General features: G+C 48.3%; 1 protein-coding gene and 1 long non-coding RNA gene across 9 annotated transcripts in view; one reads left to right on the top strand and one right to left on the bottom strand.

Annotated features, from left to right (window-relative positions):
* The window catches only part of LOC116076997, a 37,269-nt gene extending 21,389 nt beyond the window's left edge, over nucleotides 1-15,880 (top strand). For 4 of the 5 annotated variants that reach the window (XR_004113156.1, XR_004113155.1, XR_004113152.1 and 1 more), the window contains 2 exons: nucleotides 2,194-2,437; nucleotides 12,406-15,880. This is a non-coding gene — a long non-coding RNA (uncharacterized LOC116076997). Of the gene's footprint in view, nucleotides 1-2,193; nucleotides 2,438-10,870; nucleotides 12,348-12,405 lie in introns of those variants that run through there. The other variant, XR_004113154.1, reaches the window with a different exon arrangement.
* Sp2 (Sp2 transcription factor) overlaps nucleotides 1-19,008 on the bottom strand; it is a 28,953-nt gene extending 9,945 nt beyond the window's left edge. Inside the window, exons 1-2 of one of the 4 annotated variants that reach the window (XM_031351181.1) lie at nucleotides 18,346-19,008; nucleotides 149-225 (exon numbers count right to left, since the gene is read on the bottom strand). In XM_031351181.1, the coding sequence (XP_031207041.1) occupies nucleotides 149-217 (69 nt within the window). In that variant the 5' untranslated portion in view covers nucleotides 218-225; nucleotides 18,346-19,008. Of the gene's footprint in view, nucleotides 1-148; nucleotides 226-5,377; nucleotides 5,828-6,338; nucleotides 6,565-14,514; nucleotides 14,645-18,345 lie in introns of those variants that run through there. The other 3 variants (XM_031351180.1, XM_031351182.1, XM_031351179.1) reach the window with 3 other exon arrangements.
* Nucleotides 19,009-21,866: the final 2,858 nt, after the last annotated feature.

The raw sequence follows: 21,866 nt of genomic DNA on the forward strand, positions 1-21,866 counted from the left end.
TTTTTGTGTGACCCAACTTTGACAGGTGACTATGTCTTAGTTCAAAAATGAGAATAAACAAATCTCCTGGGTGTCTGAGTGAGAGCGAATGGGTCTCAGCAGCCCGCCCAGGCTCTGGCCCAGTCCTCAGAGCACGCTGTGCACTTGCCTGGGTAGTAGCGGCAGCAGGCTGCAGGTAGTCACTGGGACTGACAGCAGCAGTGGCGGCCATGCTCATCTGTGGATCTGCCAGGAGAAAGATAGAGTGATATAAAAACACCTCAGGAGAACCCGAGGCCCCTTGCCTCGGCTTTTTTTTTTTTTTCTTTTTGATTTTCTGCCTCTGTAGCTGCTTTTCCAACAGTTAAGAGCTTTTCCTGCAAGGCCCCGCTGAGCATCCCAGCCCCGGGCTTGTCGGGGCGACCTTCCCAGGCCTGTCTTCACCACACTGTCCCCACAGCCATCCAAGACTGGGAGAACTAGGAGACTCCTGCGTCAGAACTGGCTGTGGTGAGTCCACGGTGCCCCCTGGTGGCCCTCTAAATCTCAATCTCTTCATTGGGGCAGAGCCTCTAGCCAAGTCTTGTGCTAAGGCAAGCTACCAGCTCAATCCAGCTGGAGCTAGATGCAAACCAGTCAGGGAGTGAAGAAAGGCTAGGCCAGCACTCCTGAGCAGCAAGACATGCCTGTCCTATTCTGAAGACTGTCTGCTCAACCTTCACACAGAGACACAGGGCCCCCAGGAACCAGAAGATGGCAATTCCTTTCAGTCAGCAGTTCTCAACCTATGGGTCGTGACCCGCTTGGCAAACCTCTCCAATAGTATTTACATTGTACTTCATAACAGTAGCAAAATTACAGCTGTGAAGCAGTGGAAAAAAATAATTTAAAGTTTGGGGGTCACCACAACATGAGGGACTGCATTAAAGGGTTCCAGCGAAAGGAAGGCTGAGAAGCACTGCTTGAAGTGGATTCACACCTTTACCCAAGACAACTGATATGATCGTATAGGTCAAAGACTCAGCAGAGCTAACAACTGCACATAAGAATGAACAGTGCGTGAATTGCATATTTGTGTATATAGTAATAGCTGGCAGAATTTTTCTCATTTTACTGCATTTTCTCATTTCTCCACAATTGGATAGCTGACCTCTATATCCACAGGTTCTGCAGCTAGATTCAACCAACCATGCATCAAAAAATGTTGGTGCTACATAGTCTGCAGGTGACTTAAGGCATACAGTAGATGTGTAGCTTATAGGTAACTTGTATACATTATATAAAAGTCTTGAACATCTCTGGGCTCTGGTATCTCCAGAAACTCCTGGAGCCAATCTCCTGTGGGTACTACGGGTTCACTGGATCCTCTTATAATTTTTAAACTTTATTTGAGACAGGGATCTTGCACCATATCCCAGGTTGGCCTGGGACTCATTCCTTAGCCTCTCAAGGGCTGGGATTACAGGTGTGTGCCACCAGGCCCAGCCACTTAGTTTTAATAAGGAAGAAGCTAATAAAGGAAATTTTACCTTGCACTTAAGTTTGATTTAAAAGGCAAACAAGATTGGAAGCTGGAGAGATGGCTCAGTGGTTAAGAGCACTGGCTGTTCTTCCAAAAGACCCATGTTTGATTCCCAGCACCCACATGGCGATCACAGTCCTCTGTAACTCCAGTTCCAAGGGATACATACGATGACCTCTTCTGACCTCCGGTGCACACTGCACACATGCAAATGGTGTAAAACATACATGCAGGAATAAACCCGTACACATAAAATTTTGAACAAATGAAGGGCAAACAAGAGGCTGGAGATGGTGGCACATACCTTTAATCTCAGTACATGGGAGGCAGAGGAAAGTGGCTCTCTAGGAGTTTGAAGCCAGCCTGGTCCACATAGTGAGTTCCAGGCCAGCTAGGGCTACACACTGAGCCCATTTTCCAAGAAACAAAACAAAACAAAACAAAACAAAATGAAGTCCTAAGAGCTCTGGGTGAAAAGACTCTGCCATGGTAGAGCCATAAATCACTAAGGCAAAGCAACTAGGAAGTCAGGCTGGTATCCCAGACATTAGGAAAGCAAATTCCAGGAAACAGAGAGATGGGGAAGACTGCTTGGGAGACTCAAGGGACAATAGCGCAGGAATTGAGCCCATGTCAAGAGTCTAGTGAGGACAGAGCTCAGGGAGAAACACAACCATTCATGTTTTTTTCAGGCCCCTGAAAGAGAAAAGATAAAGGAGAAACGGGCAGGCTGGCTGGCCAGGAAGCAACACAGTGCCTTCAGTGGTCACCAGGCCCCAAGCCTGCAAGATGCTGCAGAACAAAGGTGATCCTGCAGATGCTGCCGACTGTGAGAGCAGAGGAAAGCTCTGTGCACAGAGCACACATAGATTCTATTCTAGGACATTAGACACGGATCTCTGTGAAATCATTGCAGTTATGAAGGATCAACTACAGGTAAAAGCATGCAATTGCAAAAATAAGTTCTGTGGGCACAGCAAGTTGCTTTTAAAGGTTCCAGATGGACCCATTGGTAAAAAACATGCACCAAGCATTTTGTTTCAACCGACATTGAAATGTCCATTTTGTGAACAAAGAGGAGGAAATGAAGGCAGGGTGATCATATAATTTGGGGCTAAAAGGGTTGGTAAGTAGGTATGAGCCAAGGCATCTCCAATCAGACTGGGCACAGGGCAGGGGCTGCAGGCATCTTGGGTCTTTTGGCTGAGATGTTTTCCTTATGGTAACTGTCATTTTATTTTAATTAATTATTTACTTACTGAGTATCACACTAGTCTAGCCTTTGCCTCCAACTGCTGGAATTTAAGGCATGCACCACCATGTTCGGTTAACAAAAACTATTTTAAAAAAAACTAAAAAATTCAATTATAAGACAAGAAAAATAATATTCCCCATATATTATTCCCCACTGGGCTATCTTTGGAGTCTTGAGCCCATTCTAAGGGGCATTTCCAATGAGAGACTTTCAAGTTTCTAACCATACTCTGTATGTAAGCTAAAGGACAAAACCAAGCCACCTGTATGGATGTTCAAGAAGCCAGGTTTGTGTTTCACTCAAAGATACCTTTGAAAGACAGAACCAGTTGCCTCCAGGGGTGATGTTTCTCTTTCTCTAAAACTGTCTAACCAGAGACAAGATGTATATTCTGTTGGAGATGGGACAGAGGTGGGGTGAAAAGCTGGCCTAAATTTTCTTTCAAATGTTTCTCCTTCTGAGGTGCAAGGGTGTGGATCAGGGAGAAGAGACTCTGCCTAGCATGTGCAAGGTCCTTGGTACTTAGCACAGTCAAACAAAAACAAACTAAAAACTTTCAGACCAAGTTGTGCTGATAAAAACACAAAGGTCGGGGCTGGAGAGAAGGCTCAGCAGTTAAGAGCACTGACTGCTCTTCCAGAGGTCCTGAGTTCAATTCCCAGCAACCACATGGTGGTTTACAACCATCTGTAATGGGATCTGATGCCCTCTTCTGGTGTGTCTGAAGACAGGTACAGTGTACTCACATACAATAAAATAAAAATTTAAAAACAAAACAAAAAACCCACAAAGGTCTCCTAGGAGGCTCTCAAGGATTCAAGTTTACTTCACAAAACTTAGTGAATGATGTCCTTCCTGTATTATGAAACACAGGGACATGCAGTGGGCAGAGTAAAAGGAAGTGGAGCCAGGCGGTGGTGGCGCATGCCTTTAATCCCAGCGCTTGGGAGACAGAGGCAGGTGGATTTCTGAATTTGAGGCCGGCCTGGCCTACAGAGTGAGTTCCAGGACAGCCAAGGCTACACAGAGAAACCCTGTCTCGAAACCCAAAAAAAAGGAAGTTGAACAAAGACAGACCAGCACTTCCTAACCCGCTTCTCTCTTCCTCTGTAGCCCTGAATCAATCAGTTTGGAAACCTGGTTGAAAAGTGGCTCTCAACCTGTGGGGCTCTCACCCCTTTGAAAAGGGGTGTCAATTGGCCCTTTCATAGGAGCCACATATCAGATATTCTGTATATCAGATATTTGCATTACGATTCATAATAGCAAAAGAACAGTTATGAAGTGGCAACAAAATAATTTTATGGTCGGCGGTCACCACACCATGAGGAACTGTATCAACTAGTCACAGCAGTAGGAAGCTTGAGAGCCACTGGAGAAAGCAGAGCCTACTGCTGAGGCTGCGGGCTGCTGCTCCTGGCTCCACACCTCATCTTAGTCTCATTTTCCTCCCCAGCTGGCTGTGAAATACTTCTTTTGTCTAATACCACTATGGGTGTCTCCTACTGTCACTGAGAGCTTTGTGTGGCCCTTGGGCGATCGAATGAGAGAAACATTTCCCTGCCACTGCAGAATTCTATTCTGGAAAGAGAAAGAGGAGGAAAGAGAAGCATTTCTGGCTGGTGTGTAGAAGTGGATGTGGTTAAGGAGAGGCAGGCACATACCCGCAGATTCTCCAAGCAGCCTCCCTATCTGGAACCCCGTGTTTAGAATGTGTAATGTGGATTAAGTCATGCTTGACTCTCCCTCCACACTATGAAAGCACTGCAGAGTGGAACAGAAAGCCGCAGAGAGGCTCAGATATAATTCTGTGATTGCTTCACACCACATCCACTATACTACACATTCATCTTTCTGTGCTAGGGGTTGGACCCAGGGCCTCACACATGCACAGCAAATGCTATACCCTGAGCTCTCTCCAGCACATCCACCATTTTTTAACAGTACCACATTAAGTGGTTGCTGAAACCTACAGTTTAGCAATAAGGATTACTGCATATTTCTCCTTTTTTACATTTATTTATTTTGTGTGTATCTGAACACACATGAAAGTTACAGAACAATTTGGAACCAGTTCTTTCCACCAGGTGGGTTCTCCAGGGACTGAACCCTGGTTATCAAGTTGGCAGCAATCACCTTATCCACTGAGCCACATCACACACACTTACCAAATAGTCTTGAAAGAAAAAAGTGCACATCTCTCAGTTGTAGAATCTAGATCTTATTAATTTATTTCAGCTAAAATTTCCCTAAGTCTCTAGACCGAAGTTTGGCAGGGGTCTTTGATACAAGCAATAATGACCAGTACATCTCAGCCCTAAGGAAAAGTCCTGAGGGTCCTGAACAAGGTGGCAAGGAGGAAGAAGTATCAGGTAACTGAGGGACTGAACAGAACCCAAGCCGAGAGAAAAAGCAACTAATGTCCAGACTCGTTATAGCACCCGCCTCCATCCCTTGACCTCCAGCACAGCCGCCTTCTCCTGCCTCACACTGCCAGACCTCCCTCCACACTCAGTGGGCTGCTTCTACCGGGTCACCAGACCTCTCTCATGGCTGCCGCCCCCTCTAAATTCACTCCATCACTGAAATACTGACATTCTTCAACAAATGTCCCTTCTCACCCAAGACCTCTTTCCTTGGGGGACTGTGTCTGTTCACGTGGCTTCAGACAGCTTCCACGGGCTGGCTCCCAGGGCTGTGTTCAGCCCAGCCCTCCGTGGCCCTTCACTGGGTCAGCCAGACACTCCCAACCCAGAGCATTCCCTCCTGACCTGTTTGCTCTTTCCCCTCCCTAGCCTCCACGGCCCTCCCTTTGGATCCAAGGAGTTTATCTCTGTTACCCTTCCCTTGCTTAGGGCTCTTCTGTCTTTTCCAGCAGATGCTTGCACCTTCAGGCCAGTTTCCATTTTCCTCCCTAGCAAAGTTTATTGACAGCCATTTTGTAACAGGTATATCATGTCCTTGGGGTCTTTTCTGGACTGAGGTGAAGTCAGGACTTTTGCCAGCATCCAGCACCCAGTACAGTGAGAGCAGGCCTAAGGGATGGGAGTAAGAACCTGCTCTTTGAGAAAACTGTGTTGGTCTTCACTGAACTGCTGATGCCAGACCTGGTTCCTGGTACAGTTCTGGGAGACGGGGGGAGAATACAGAGTCTTTAGAATATGGCGTTGCAATCTCAGCAGGACCCTGAGCATCACCCTCCTAGTGGATAACTGGGTCCTCATCATTCTTGGTACAAGTTTCTCTCCTTTCTATTCACTAATCCCAAGGCATGGTCCTTGCTTAAATGACCCCTCAACTCAGTCTGAACTCCCACCCACAGCCTCCAGGGCAGCTTTCAGCCTCTGGCCCACTTCCCTTTATCCAGCCAGTCCACTTTTGGAAGACTGTCCTTGTCAACCTAGAACCCTTCCAGCCCCTCCCCTGACTACACCTCCCCCACAGTTTGCGGAAGCTCTTCAGATAAGCTTAGAAGGACCAAGCACCAGCCTCCTCCCTCCTCGGCTGCCATTCTCCTGGGAGCCTGAAGCCAGTGCTCTCCCTTTGGCCACTTCTAATCCCTAGAGGTTGTTTCTCACTTACTCTCCAGAAGCAGATGACCGAGCTGGGTGCCAGTGCACACTCCTGTAGCACCCTTGGCAATGCTGGCCTCACCACAGAGCAGGGAGCACAGATGGCTCTATGCTGGAGGGGCGGGCTTTCTCGGGCCCATTGGGTTGGGAGAACATACTAGGAAGGACCCTGAGCCCCGGTTATCAGGCTGTCCTAGGATGGAATGAGGCTCAAAGTCCACACTTAGACCCTAGGCTACTGGGCTTCTTTTTTTTTTTTTTTTTTAAGAAAAAAAAAAAAAACCTTCCCAGCCATGGCTTCCTTAGCCCTCCACTATGGTATTTCCCCAGCAGGAATTTCACTCTGCACAAACAGTCCTTCTGGTGGCTATTTTGGTCAGTCTGGCTGGGCCAGAAGCCAGTGAAGCAGTTTCTAAGGCCAGGCTTTCCCAGTTGCCTAGCCTGGAAGAATTCAGAACTGGTGAGGAAAAAGCAAGCCACGGCTGGTTTTAAAGAACAAAATTGGACCTCCAGGGAAAACTGGTGAATGAGTCAGCCTAGGTGGAGGGTGGAGGGAGCAAGCTGGGCTGGTCCAAACTGTCCAGAAAACTTAACACCCAGCAATCACACACAGGAAAATGACGTTCACGCCTTTCATTGCAGAACTCTGAGCAGAGGCTGCTAATGCCACAGGCCAAAAGGAGAGAACAGATATCCTCTCCATCCCAAGCCTGACCCCACCACTCCGCCATGACCCTGAGGTGTACACAGGACTTTATCAAGAAGTCACCCTTCACTGTTGGGAGGCAGAGGCAGGAGGATTTCTGAGTTCGAGGCTAGCCTGGTCTACAGAGTGAGCTCCAGGACAGGGCTATACAGAGAAACCCTGTCTCAAAAAACCAAAAAAAAAGTTACCCTTCCTTTCTGAGCTGTGATTCCTAACCTCTCAAACTCCTCAGTCACCGAGGAGATGCCTTACTCCTCGGGCTCAGCTTAACTCTTTTTTTTTTCATCTTAAACATAATTTATTTGTGCGTACATGTGTGCACATTTGTGTATGGCTATACACATGCCATAGCCAACATGTGGAGGTCAGAGGACAACTTTTGGAAGGTGTTTCTCTCCTTCCCCTATGTGGTGCTGGGATTGAACCCAGGTTGTCAGACTCAGCCATGACAGGCTAACACCCTGAAGCACTGAGCTAACTGGCAGGCTTCCAACTTAACTTTTCAACTTTATAGTACATGAAAGCATACTTATAATTATGTTTTCTACTTTTAGTACAGTATTCAGTAAGTTACACGATATACATTTCGTTATAAAATACTTTGTGGTAAATGACTTTGTCTGACTCTCAGCAAACCTCAGTAGTCTTTGGTTTTTGAGATAGGGTCTCAGAGTTCAAGCTGGCCTCAAATTCACTATGGACTCAAGGATGACCTTGAACTCCTGATCCTCTAGCCTCCACCTCTGGAGTGCTGTGAATACAGATGTACATCACTACACCTGGTTTTTAAACCTATGTAGCATTTGCTGTAATATTTGGAAGGTTAGGTATATTAAAATGCATATTTGACTTCCAATCTTTTCAACTCACTATAAATTTATCTAAGGACGCTGCATGTGGTGGTACACACCTTTAATACCAGCACTCAAGAGGTAGAGGCAGGCAGATTTCTGTGAGTTCGAGGCCAGGCTGGCCTAACAAAGCAAGTCCAGGATAGCTAGGGCTACACAATGAAAACCCTTTCTTGAAAAAAACAACAAACAAAAGAATTATGCAAAAAACATCTTTACCCTAAGGCCAAGAGGCTCCTTACTTGCTGTTCCTAATTACTCTCGACAATCATTCTTAAACTTGGCTCCAATCAAGCTGTACCACCTCATTCATCCTACCAAAATTGCTAACGCTACCAGACCTCATGTTACTGAATCTCACTGCTAACTCCTAGACCCGAGCCCTCATCTTTTGTGATCTGACAGCTGACTGTTCTTGGTCCTATTTTATGGTTCCCAAACAGCTTCCTGCCCTGCAGGTTACTTCTAAATCTCTGATGGTTCTTTCTCTCTTTTCAAATTCTAGGCAGCTAAATTCTAAGCTCCAGACTCCACTTCAGGACCTGTATTTCTGTCTTACCTGTTTTCTGGTGATTTCACCAACTCTCATGGCTTTCAAAATCAATGCTACACAGATACTATATAATGATGACCCATGAGTTTCCGTCTCTAGATTGCCTCCTGCCTGTGGCTGCTATCCTCTCTTGAACATAGTAGTAGGTATCTTGAATGTAAGCAGCCCTGAATCATGTTTCTGATAGCTCCTAATTCCATGCTTCTTCAAATATTCCCCACTGCAGTGAATGCTAACCCCATCCATCCAGCTGTTCAACCCTAAGACCTTGGAGTTATCTTTGGCTTTTGTTTTTTCCCACATGTGGAAGCAAACACTTCTAGCTCTAACTTCAAAACACATTCCAAACATGAGGCTTTCACCCTGACACCATCACCTAAATCCACATCTATACCTGTGCAGCTGAGAAGGCCACTGGCCTGTCAGTTTATTCTCAACACATCAAACATAAATGAAGCCACATCACTACTCTCTTCAGAGGACATTGAGAGCATCCCATCAGACAGCCAAAGCTCCAACCATCATGCACAGGCCTATGTGACCTGACTTCCTGTCTTCCCCAAAGTTCCTGGTCCTCTGCTGCTCTCACATCTGCATGGGTTCAGCCTCCGGCCTCACTCTAGATGTAAGTGGTTCTATGCCCGTCACTTTCAGGTTTCCATGAAGTCCCCATCTCATTGCATCCCTGAACGCCTCTAACTGCCTCTCCCACACATTTTCCCTCCCTCCCTCTCTATTTTTATCCTTAGCACTTACCACTTACCAGCAAGTACTCATTAGTTACTTAATTACTGTCTTATTAAGAATGCAAATTTCCTAAAGGCAAAGGTTTCTCTTTTCCTTACTGATGTACCTCTAGAACTTAGCACACAGTTGGAGCTTTCTATATTTACCTAACAAATTCATGAATAAATGAATCCTGAAGGAATGAAAAGGGAATAATTGGAGTTTACAGACCACGGAGGGCTGGGGTGTGGCTCAATTGTTGGTGTGCTTTCCTATTGTACACCAAGCCAAGGTCCCATACCCAGTACCCAATCCATAAGTGTGGCCATGCCTGGGTGAGCTGTAGCAAAGCAGACCCTTCAGTGCAAGCATGTCAACCCCACAGACAGCACTGCAGCTCCAGGCTACATTTCTACTATTTCCAGTTAGCACATGCGTAGGGGACATTCTGTTAGACCATGAGAGCATCTAAATGCGAACACTCGATCTGTCTCATTCTGGATTATTTTCTTTGATGCATGACTGCTGTCACTCCTAGTCTGCATGTGGCTTGGGTAAAGGGCATCAATGTGGGGGCAACAGGATGATGGGAATTCTTTAGCATGGTGGAAACAGCCCCAGGAAACCATGCAAAGCCTTTCCAATTAAGAACAACCATCTGTGATGGGATTCAATGCCCTCTTCTGGTGTATCTGAAGACAGCTAGAGTACTCATATACATAAACTAACTAAATCTTAAAAAAAAAAAAATACTGGAACTCAGGATTCCATCGTAGAGAAAAGCAGGAGTCACCCCCAAGAATCTCCTTATATACAAACATGCTGCCTTTTTTGCTTAGGCAATGTCTTTGTGAGTCCCTCTTTGAGCTCCCCCAGGCTAGGATCAGCTTCTGAAATGAGTAGTGACTTCATTTCCCTGGAGAAGAGGGGAAGGCTGGCTTGCCACTTACTCTTCTAAACCCTGGGAAATGTCTTTGTCTGTTTTTTGGTTGTTTTTTTTTTCCCTCTTCGATTTCCAATTGAACATAGACCAGAGGCAGAATTATTTCACTTCTAATCGCATGACCTACTAGCTATTTCCTAATCCCCATTCCTCGTCTCAAGTGCCACTTTGTGATTTTTACCAAATCCCACAGGAGAGGTGACAACCCCAACAAACAAGTTCTAAAAAGACATTTAGAAATGTGCAGTGACTGCTAATTCTTCCCAATTTCGTCCTGATGCTGACAGGAATGGCACTGAAGGGCCTAAATAACCACACAGAGGCAAAATGGCATCTCAAAGGACTTGGCCTTGGCCACCCAAACTAAACCTCTGCGCTGTAACTTAGCAGCTGCTGACCAGTCCCAGCAAACAGTCTTGATGCTGAAACAGAGGTAGCTAAGGGATGAGGTGCCCATCATTGGACTCCAGCAGCTGGGCTTCCAAGCAAGCTTGTACAGTGATGTGACAGGCTTGACCTCTCAGCGGTGCCAGGAGCTCCCTCTGGGGGCATGCAGAGAAGCAGCAAGATGGAATACTTTGCCCATCTGCAGCCCCTGTACTGAGCAGTGGCTCATCTTAGAGCATGCCAGTCTGGCATGCACCCTGAGGAAAGGCACAGTGATGCTTGTGCCAGCGACAGAGAGCATTCCAGAAACATACCGAGAAGTCTGGCTGCTGGTGCCGATTCTGAGCTTGCTCCTGTGTTTTGTTTTTACCTTCAGGGTCCCATGAAGCAGTAGAAACAAGTTTTCTACTTCACTATTTGTCAACTGGAACAAATCCACCATTGGCACCAGGGAGCTTCTCCTCAAGAATGACCCTTGAGCCTCATTCTTGCTTAGTCTGGTGTGCTCCATACTTTCAACCACTTTTACCTTCCCATCAGGCTCCAAAAGAACGGTGACCCTTCTGCCCTGGGGCCTTCAGGAAAGCTGCTCATGAGAACATCATGAACAAGCTTCCTCAGAGGCAGAACTGCATCTACATTTCAGAAACTAAGACCTGAGAGCTGGCTGTGGAAGAACAAGAAAGAACTACAGGAGGGAGATGGGCTATGCCTGAGTAGTCACAGCAGAAGACAGAAGCACCAACGGCTTGGGTGACCGCATTTCTCAGCAGAACCATTTATTTGGCCCACCCTGTATAATTTCTTTGCGTTTGTTTGTTCATTTGAGACAAGGTCTTGCTATGCCCAGGCTAGCCTGCAACTCGATAAGTAACCGAGGGTGGACTCAAACTCTCAAATCTTCCTGCTTCAACCTTGAATATGTTAGGATTAGGTGCATCCACCATGCCCAGCCCGGGCTCCTGGGTTAGAACATCCTGGGAAGATGTTCACAAATCCTTTAAATCACCCAAAAGGACAGTCAAGGCATCCCACCCAATAAACATATAAGGAAATATATGACCTCCTGACAGACTACTCCAAGTTCACAGCCCACAAGACTTAAAATGAGGCCACACAATGCTGTCAACCCAAAGGTGCTCACAACACTCCATACACTTTTACAGCAAGATCTCTCTGCCTCTTCCTCTCTGTGGCCATTAGCCACTTGATCCAAAATAATGACTGATATTTTCAGTATCTGCAAGCAAAGCTTCCAGTTTGAGTGTAGATAGAACAAAGATGGACTGAAGGAAACTTGGAAAAAAAATATCCCATTTCTATAGAAATGGGAGTGCTCAGGGTCTAGAAAACTGCTAGAGTCTACTAGCTGGCTGCAAGAAACTTTAAAAGTTGTTCTAAGGGCCATGGTTGGGCAACACTTGCTTAAAGAAAGCTTGGGGATTGCCACATATACATCAACGGTCAGACTTGTCACTGCTTGGTACAAGAGATAACTTCTCTAAAACACTTAACCACCAGAAGAACTAAGATATTCAAGACCAAAATACTAACTTCCCTACCTGCTGGATGGACATGGGCTTCTTACCCAAACATATGCCATATAATCTTTTTACTGCCTCTCTTCTCTCAAGACAGGGTTTCTCTGTGTAGCCCTGGCTGTCCTGGAACTCACTCTGTAGACCAGGCTGGCCTCAAACTCAGAAATCCGCCTGCTTCTGCCTCCCAAGTGCTGGGATTAAAAGTGTGCACCACTACTGCCCGGCCTGCTTCTTTTGTCTGACAGGCCTCTACAGTGCCAAATTGTTTTATATTTTTTAATACATGTATTGGTTTTGCACTCTCTCACCCTCCCTCTGTGTATGTGTGTCTTTGTATGCAACAGTACTGAAGTTGTTTCTCTCCTTCCAGGTGGGACACAAGGACTGAACTCAGGTCATCAGACCTGGCAGCAGGTATCTTTACCCATTGGGCCTTCTCAGTGATCCTGGCCCAAAGTCTAAGTCAAATCTAAGTACCATCTATGAGGTATCAGCAGGGACGTCAGACTTGGGGCGCATCCCCTCAGAGCAGCGGGGTGCCCAGGGAAGATCCAGTTATGGACAGATCCTACTTAGTATTCTTTGGCAGAAAGCCTGTGTCCTTATCAGTCCAGCTTAGGAGCTCATAATGGTGTTAAAGCGGCTTTTTTTTTCCCCTGTGGCTGTTGGTTTTAACCAAGGAGGCAATCTCTGGACAACCAAGTAGAAGGACTTCAATTAAGATAGTTCATCACCTCAGGCAAAGCCAATTCATGTTAATTGGTATTGATGTCTGTCTGGTCACTAGAAACCAAGCAAACTGGCACTTGGGAGGCTGAGGCTGAAGCACAGAGATCTCAAGTTCAAGGCCTACACCGATTATAGGACGAATGCATGCCAGCCAGGGCTCCATGGCAAGACCTTGTCCCAACACCCTACCACCTAAATAAGAAACCACTGGAACACTGACATAAGCCCTACTGGAAGGTTCTGAGATCTGCTCCATTCCTTGTCCTTAAGAATTTAAAAGAAAACAAGACACTGCAGTTATATTCATCACTCCGGACAATGGACTTCTTTGTGTCAATAATGGAAAATACTACTGTGGTCTGGGCTCCGTCATTCCCTCTACCAGTTCACTGTGTGCTGGCTCACCCTAACCTTTCTAGCCCTAAAAATCCCATCCAAGACAGCTCTATGATGACCATACAGCTCAGCCAGAGAGGTGCTTGTCTAACATTTGTGGCAATCTAGATTCAACCTTCATCACCACAGAGGGTAGGGGTCAACTCAGGGCTTTGTCCTCTGGAATGCCCAGGACCTTCTAGGGCACAGTATGAAACAGCTGTAGTCTGTTCCTGCCAGTACACACTGAAACGATAATCATCCTTTCTGCAATGAAATCTGTATAAAGGGGACTTTGGGCCAATTCGTGGCTCATAGACCACTGCTGTGGTCTGCTTCTCTCCTCTCTTACAGGCCTCCTCAGGCCTAAACTTATTCTGATATGTAATGATCCAGTAACCTCCTAAAAATGGGGAGAAAAACCAAACGGAGTCCCCCTGGATCAAGTTAATTATGAAACGACTAAACATGAAAAGACTATTAGAATCAAAACCAAGGAATGTAGTGAGGACAGGTTTCTCAATTTGCCCAGAGCAGAAGACACTTCCTTTTGTACTAAAATTAGAAAGGCACTAAGAAAGAAAGAAACCTAAGAAGGAGAGGAAGCTGAGCACCATTAAGCCAGCAACGCGGATGAAGAGAGCGAGCATCTATTTTATTTCTTAGCGCCTACACTTTCTTGGAATTCCAGTGCATTTCTGCCCAACCCCGCCCCGCAAGGGGCATCGGGCCACAGTCTGGAAGCTCCGTCAACAAGTTCTCAAACTTCTAAAATTCCAAGATACCCAGCCGCAGGCTCAAGGGTCCAGGTATAAACATTACAAGTCGGTCTTTCGCTCAACAGTCATCTGCCTAAGGGAGTTCCCTCCCGTCCTGACACCGTCCGGGACTGCGGTGTCCGGGCCAGCAGGCTGCAGCTCGGGCCAGCAGGGCCCATCTGACTGGCACCACCAGGGTCTTAAGCCTTGGCTGCCCACAGGACGAGCCTGAGGGGGCGTCGGCCGCCTGCGTGGAGCAAACTCGGGCACAGGCTGAAGGCCGGGCGCGACCCAGGCCAAGGGGGGCGAGGTGGGGTACCAGGCTCGCCCCGCTGCCCACACCGCCTGCCAGCCCCGGAAGCGCCGCCCTCCCGCCCGGGGCTCCGAGGGGCGGGGAGTCTAACGCCCCCTTCCGGGTGCCTCCGCCCGGCCGGCCAGCCGCGCTCCTCCTCCGGGCGGGAATCCTTCCTCCCCCGCCCCTCCCGTAGCCGGGCCCCGGCGCCAGTCTCAGTCCCAGGGGGGCACCCCCGGTTCCGGCCTCCCCTCCCCGAGACCTCTGCCCATCTTCCAGACCCTTGAGGGCCGGGGAGACGCCGCCGGCAGACGCCAGGACCCACCGCTCATTACGACATCTTCCTCCCTGGCCTCCGCCGCCTCCGCCGCCACCGAGAGCCTGACACCGCCCGCCTAGCACCCGCCAATCCCGGAGCCCGCCACCGCCCGAGCGACGGCAGCTCTCACCAATAAGCGCTCGGTACATTGGGGACCGACAGGATTTTCAACCAATCACTGGAAAGCATCTAGAGTGACGTTGGTCTGGCCAATAGAGCTAGGAAGTGTCACTGATAGACGGTAGTAGTCACCAACCGGAAATCAACTGAGGAATGAACGACGTATCCTTTAGCCAACTGGCGGGAGGCAAAGTCCCGCCTGCTAGGGGGTTGATGGACAGCAACAGGAAGCTGGATGAGGAGGGGCTTAGCTGAGAAGTGTTTCTGTATTGGTCGTAATTGACCTTCCACCCACCTCTAACCCAGCAGATGAGTGATAGATCTGCCCTAAAGCCAATCAGAAGTGCTACTGTGAAATGCCCCATAAAGAGCTTATACATCTCTCAATTCAGTCTGGCTTGGAGAGGCTCTAGTGTAGCTGTTGGATACGTGGTGCCCGGTGCCCGGTGAGCGCATCGCCTTCTCTTCAACCCCTCGCCCGCCGTCGCCTGTGGAGAGTCGATGACCAGGCGGGAGTTGGGTTACCTGGCACTTCCTAGAGGGGATTGTCATTATGTCATCTCAAGCCCCTGTTAATCTTCACCAATGTTTCGCAGAGCTTCCCTGATCCACGCGGCTCCAGACAGGCGTGTCTGAGCCTTTATCAAAAGCAGATCCCTAATCACATTTGCTACTTCTCGGGGTGCCTAGAATCTGCATTTTAACCCGAGCCTCAAGTAGCCAGAATTGCACGCTGGAGTCCTAGCGCCCCTGCTTGGTCTCTGCCTCATTTCCTCCCGCATGAGGTGCTGTACTTGACAGGCACCCCAGGTCGGTTTACCTTTCTCTTCCAGGCCCTCTGCGAACGACTAACTTGGCAGGCTGTGCGTGGCATCAAGAGGGAATTCACGCTGGCTTGAGACCTACATGGGCAGGAAACCCCACACCTCACCTGCAGTGGACCCTTAGACTCCTATTGAAGCCAGAGCACTCACACTTCTGCCTCAGAGTAGTACCCTTCCTGGGTTTTTTGTTTTGTTTTGTTGTTTTAACTCACAGTGAGGAAAAAAAAAATGTTTTACATCTGGTAAAGAGATTGTAACAAAGCTTCCCAAATCAACATTTGAGAGACATTGATCGCAGGTAGATGGGACACATACACACATCCCTGCTGGGGTCTTATTTGGACCTTTTGTGGTGCTGAGGATCAAATCCCGGACACTAGGAATGAACTGTATCATCAAGCTATACCTCAGCTCTCATTAAATTTTTCTCTTCACCTCTTCTATCTTCCTTTTCCTTCTTTCTTTCCTGTCACTTCGAAGGAAAGGTTGCTGAAATAAAGTGATAACAAAATAAAGAGCCAAACTGGGTGGCGGTGACCCAGACTTTTAATCCCAGCATCTGGGAGGCAGAGGCAGACAGATGTCTGAGTTTGAGGCCAGCCTGGTCTACAGAGTGAGTTCCAGGATAGCTAGGACTATACGGAGAAACCCTGTCTAAAACAAAAAACATACACCAACAAACCCAAAAACCCACCCCATGCACAACACACACACGAAACAAAAAACCACAAATACAAAAATAAATAAATAAATGACAATAAAGAGCCAAATGCTTAGGATACAGTAGTTTGGACTTACCAGTCCACCTCTCTCTGATTAGTTTTTGAAACATCAAACATTAGATGCTATCAGTCCTGTGGCTAGAATCCTTCACTCGGGGCTGGGAAGAAGTCATTTGCTGCTCAAACTCCAGAGGCCTGAGTTCAGGGCCCAGCTTCTGTAACCCCACTTCTCACATGTAAGGTTAGGGCACAGACTGGAGGCTGGCTGGAGTCTGCTGGTGCCAACCTAGTTCCAGGCTTTGTGAGATACAGCAACAGAGCAGGACCCAGTGTATGTTCTGCTCTGGCCTCCATGTGCACATGTATGCCCACACACCATTCCTTCATTGGGACTCTATGTTCTTTATAAAATCAAAGGTTTCTGCTTAAAACAGGCCCTTCACCCTTACACACACACACACACACACACACACACACACACACACACACCCTCCACACTCTCGTCTTTCATGCCTTTACCCACCTCCTTTGCTCCCCTAGTCTTTTCTCTCAAGGAGAGGTGTCACAGTCCCTAAACACAGAGGTCTTTCCCTAAGGAGTTCCCTTTCTCCTTAGGTAAGCCTTCCCTTTGTCGTGGTGAACACCTTAAAGGCCCTGATCAAAATCTGGTCTCTTCACTCCTGCCCAGCCAAGCTTGGCCTTGCTTGTGCTGCCCTGGACTGTCACTGGCTGAGATGAAGGGCTCCCATTTCCCATTCTTCTTCTGTTTGTTTCAGGGCTGGGGATCGGGCCCAGGGCCTCCACATCTGAGGCAGTCTCTACCACTGAGCCCCATCCTCCCTCATGGCGGCCCTAAGGGACTGAACTACAGTGGAAGAACCGGGGCTTCTATCTGAGATGATCAGGAAATGGATTAGGGAGTTCAAGAATGATTTTGCATACACTTACATCTGCATAAGACTTGTTGAGCCCATACATTCTGTTCCCAGGCCAGTTTCCAGTTTGGCTTGCTTTGCTGTGTAGCCAAGGACTCCGCCCGGGTTCAGTGACTCAGGTGCACTAGGGTGCAGGGGTTTTGGTGGGGAGGTGGGGTTGACTATCCTGCTGGGTGGAGACCTCTCCTAGGACAAAGCAGAGGTGGCTAACTCTGTTCTTCCCAGAGGCCCTGTCACGAAGAACACATGGAAAGTGTGGGTGGGAGAAAGGGGGAAAACCTAGAATTCACCGGTGGTTTCCTGATTGCGTGGTTAGTTGGTTTTAGGACAGGGTCTCAAATAGCCCAGGCTTGCCCAGAACTCCTAATCTTCCTGTCTCTATCTCCCAAGTGCTAGGCTCACAGGCATGAACCACCAGATCCAACTAGCGCCATTACCTTTGAACTGAATGGTTCACCCCTTTCAAAGCTTGTTGGGGTTTTTGTTTGTTTGTTTGTTCATTTTTTGGGGTTTGGCTATTTGTTTTTTGTTTCTCCAGACAGGGTTTCTTTGTGTAGCCCTGGCTGTCCCAGAACTCACTCTGTAGACCAGGCTAGCCTCATACTCACAGAAATCCACCTGCCTCTGCCTTCTGAGTGTTGTGTTTGTTTTGTTTTTAGTTTTATTACTCTTATTAAAGGCACAAAAACAGGGACCCTTGGCGTTTGTTTGTTTGTTTGTCCCTTGTGGTACTGGGCATTGAATCCAAGGCCACATGCATGTTGAACCAGTACTCCACTGAACCACACACCCCCTGCCCTACTGATAGAGTCTTTGAAGTTCATTCATAAGCCCCCTCAGACCACCACACATTTTTTTTTTCTCTCACTGGTTTCCATTTCCAAGTTGTTCTCTCTGTCCCAAGAGAAGGAAGAGGCTAGGCAGCAGGTTCCACTATGCCTGATTTCTATACCGGGGATCGAACCCAGAGCCTTGTGCATGCAAAGCAAGTGCTCTGACCACATCAGACTCCTGACCATCTGTCAGACTCAGCAGACGGCCTTTCACCAGTTGTGAAGTTGGGCTCCTTTCTCACCCCAGGAAGTCAGTCCCTAGGATGGAACCAAGTACCTGTATGAAGAAGACCCATTGATAATCCATGTGTGTAAGCAAGACACAAAAGCATTCTTTCACCAAAGGCCCTGAGCCAACTCACTCCGGCCTCTCCTTCCCCAATATCTCCTTGTCCCACCCTACCTGCAGTGGCGTTTGAAGAGCAAAGGTGGTTAGCTGGTTCCAGCTGTATCTGCCCACATCACCCACGTCAGGACGCCCTCTTGTCCCTGGTGGGTCTGGAAGCAGGTCCTGTCGGTGCTGCCTCCGGCCGCTTTGAGCCTCCTCCTAGTCCACGTTTCCACTCTAGCCCCATTGCTAGCGTGCAAAGTTACTTGTTCTCCACCACTTACAATCCGTGTTTACCTTCACCTCCACTCTGCCCCCTTCACTCCCAGCACAGTGCCTATGGCAGGTGCACAGCTGTTGGCCGTCCTTTGAGCACTTCTCACAGCCTTACTCGCTTCTCACTCAGGCTCAGCTTGCTCCATGTCTGCTTCATTTCTTCCCTAGCTTCGGCTTCCTGTGAAGCCATCCTGTGCTCTCCCTACTTCGCAGCCCTCCCTGTACTCTTCTGCATGTGGCTGCTGCCCTTGTCTATCCAGAGTCCCCAAGGATGCTGAGCACACTGAAGGAGGCACATGGAGTCATGGTCTCTGACCCCAGGAAGCTGCAGATAGTTTCAGGGGCATCCTATTGAAAGATCCACAAGGTTCAACATTGCTCTTGGCCTATGGTCTAGAAGTATGTCCCAACAAGCCTTTGGGCTCCACACTGGGTCACACTCCCTCCTATGGCCCAAGCTTGACAGGACAATTCCTCAAACCTTTACAGCCACTTCAGCCTTCTGAGAATGCTCACTTTTGCCTTAGGATTTCCCCATAGCCTCTTCCTTTTCCTCCTCTGGTTTTCTTTCTTCATCTTCTCTATGAGGAAGACCCTCCCAGACATCCCTGATACCCTGATGCACAAGCCCTCAACAAGTGGCTTGATGGGAAAACCCTTGGTTTGGGTGAACCATGGCTCTTGTTTTTCCTCCATGATTTCTGTGGTCTCGGCCACTCCAGTCTTCCAGGAACGCCAAAGATGGACTCCCTTGTATGTTCTAGCTCCCCCTACTGTGCATCCCGGTGCACACATACAGCCACCAACCGCCCTTGTTGCAAACCCAGGGATACCACTTCCGTCCCTTGCCCTGACTCCCCAGCTCCCTCTACCCTTGGCCTTCGTGCCCAGGTGGATGGCTGCTGGCCAACTGCCACAGAATCTCCCAGCAAGGACATTCCAGCCATCCCTCCCAAAGGGTTCTTCCTTCTTGCCTGCTTCTTGCTGTCCCTCCTGGGTGGGATCTGCACAACCTCCAGAGGAAAGGGCAGGGAGGAGGTGCTCTTTGGGCAGCTGTTGGTCCTCTGCAGCTTTCATGTGTTGCCGCCAGAGGGCACCCACGGCATTTCAGACACCCCTGACCATGGTTTAACCTGCCCAAAGCAGGAAGCACAGATAACCTGGTGGATATTCTAGGCCTACTATTGGCCCTCCTTCATCCCCAGGCTGTGAGAATGCTAGGACCCCTACAAAGAGATTCCTTTAAGAAGAGACGTTTGCCTCCTCAAGAGAGCACATTCCCACCTGCCAGTCCCTTAGTGTCCTAGAAAACACCATTCACCTCAAGCCCCTACAGTTCAGCTCCTGCTGACCCTCTCCTCACCATGAGCACATTTCCAGGGAGTCACCAAGCTCCTAGAGCTTCCCACAGCAGACCAGAAAGCCTTTGGCGGCATTCACTAGGCAAGCATGGCACATCCCCAGGCCCATCTCCCCTTAAAGCTCTTGACTCTCTCTGTAAAGCCACAATGAAATAATGTCCTGAGGGGTCCCCGGAGACTCTGGAGGGTCACAGAGGCTATTGGCAGAGCTCCTTCACCTGGAAGCAGGACCCAGCTGGCAGAGACTCGGGAAGTGGGCGATGGTGACGGTAACAATAACAGGAATCATATTAATAATACCATCGGGGCCACAAAACGGCTGTGAAATACCCTCTAATGATCCCTTGTATTTATAGATCTCTTCTTCAGAGCCATTGCCCAATTAACCCTCCCAGCTTCCCTAGGAGGGACAATTAACCCCATATTTTATGACCAGGGGAAACCGAGGCCCGAGAAGGTGCTGAAGTTGGCTGAGGTCACAGTGAATTGGTGATAGCATAATTTGTAGGATGGCACTCTTGTCCTTTCCTCCACACCCAGACCCACATCCTCACACGCACATACTGCCCATCCGGCTCTGCGTAGCCATCACCTCTATGCGGGAAAGACTCATTGCGGGGCCTAGCTGTCTGCAGTTCTGAGGACAGAGGCCTTAATTAAAGAAGGCTTAGCCAGGGGACAGTGGAAGTGCCAAGTGCCGAAGACGTGGTCATTTCTGATGGGCACAACTCCCAGTCTTTCATGATCCTCATCAGGACTGTTGAGAAAAGGAAAGTAGGGTCTTGGGATGCCCCCACACACACACAGCTGCTCCCCCCTACAGCATCTCCCTACCAAAAAAAAGGCACAGGACATGCTTTTTCTGTGTGCATGTGCGTGTGGTGTGTGAGTACTGATATTCGCACATGTATACGCGCGTGGTCATAAGAATGCACGTGGTCATAAGAAGGCAACAGTTGTTGTCCTCAGTCACTCTTCACCTCAGTTCTTGACACAGGGTCTCTCACTGAACTGGAACCTAGAGATTCAGCTAGACTGGGGCCAGTCAACCCTTCTGCGTCCACCTTCTCCGAACCTGGATTATGAATGTGAACTACCACACTCTGTTTTTGACATGGGTGCTGGAGATCTGAACTCAGGTCCTCATGCTTGGGCCGCAAGTACTCTATCAACATTCATCTCCCAGTCCCCTGAGGGATATATCTTCAGCACAGCTGTACACCCAAGAGTTAACCTCTTCCATGCCACGGTGTTAGAAGACAGCAAGGCACGTCCTAGCAAGGAGAGAGACAGGTCAGACCTTAGGGAGAAGGAGAAGGCAGGAGAAGCAAGAAGACTTCGGGGTGGGGTGAGGGGGCTGGAGAGACGGCTTAGAGGTTACGGTTACAAGCACAGACTGCTCCTCCAGAGGACCCAGATTCAATTTCCAGCAACCACCTGTAACTCACACATGTGGTGCACGGATGCATATGCAGGCAAGACACCAATATCCATTAAATAAATAAATAAATAAATAAATAAATAAATAAATAAATAAATAAATATTTGACCTTTTGAAGAATAAGAACCATTGAGGGGCTCACCTGGGAGGAATCTGAGACCGGGAGGAAGAGGGTGCAGGCAGGCCTGGGATACAGGGCTGAATCTCAGCTTTCAGTTTTCCTCTGGAAAGTATAGAAGAAATAAGAAAGTGTCCTGTGGCAGTGCCCACCCAGCATCTGAGTACTCAGGCAAGCGAACTATCATGAGTTTCAGGGAGACCAATATTAAAAAATTGAAAAAAAAGAAAGAAAGAAAGAAAGAAAGGACTCGCGTTTACCTGCATTGCGAAGGTTTCGCCCCTAACTCCATAAAAATGAGAAATAAGGCTCTTTTCGGTCGCACCCACGCCCAGGAAGCAGACCATCCTGCTGTCTATGGCCAAGAACAATAGGGTCTCCTAAGCTGAGAATTTGCTGC

Source organism: Mastomys coucha, unplaced genomic scaffold (genome assembly GCF_008632895.1).
Source record: "Mastomys coucha isolate ucsf_1 unplaced genomic scaffold, UCSF_Mcou_1 pScaffold5, whole genome shotgun sequence".
NCBI lineage: Eukaryota > Metazoa > Chordata > Mammalia > Rodentia > Muridae > Mastomys > Mastomys coucha.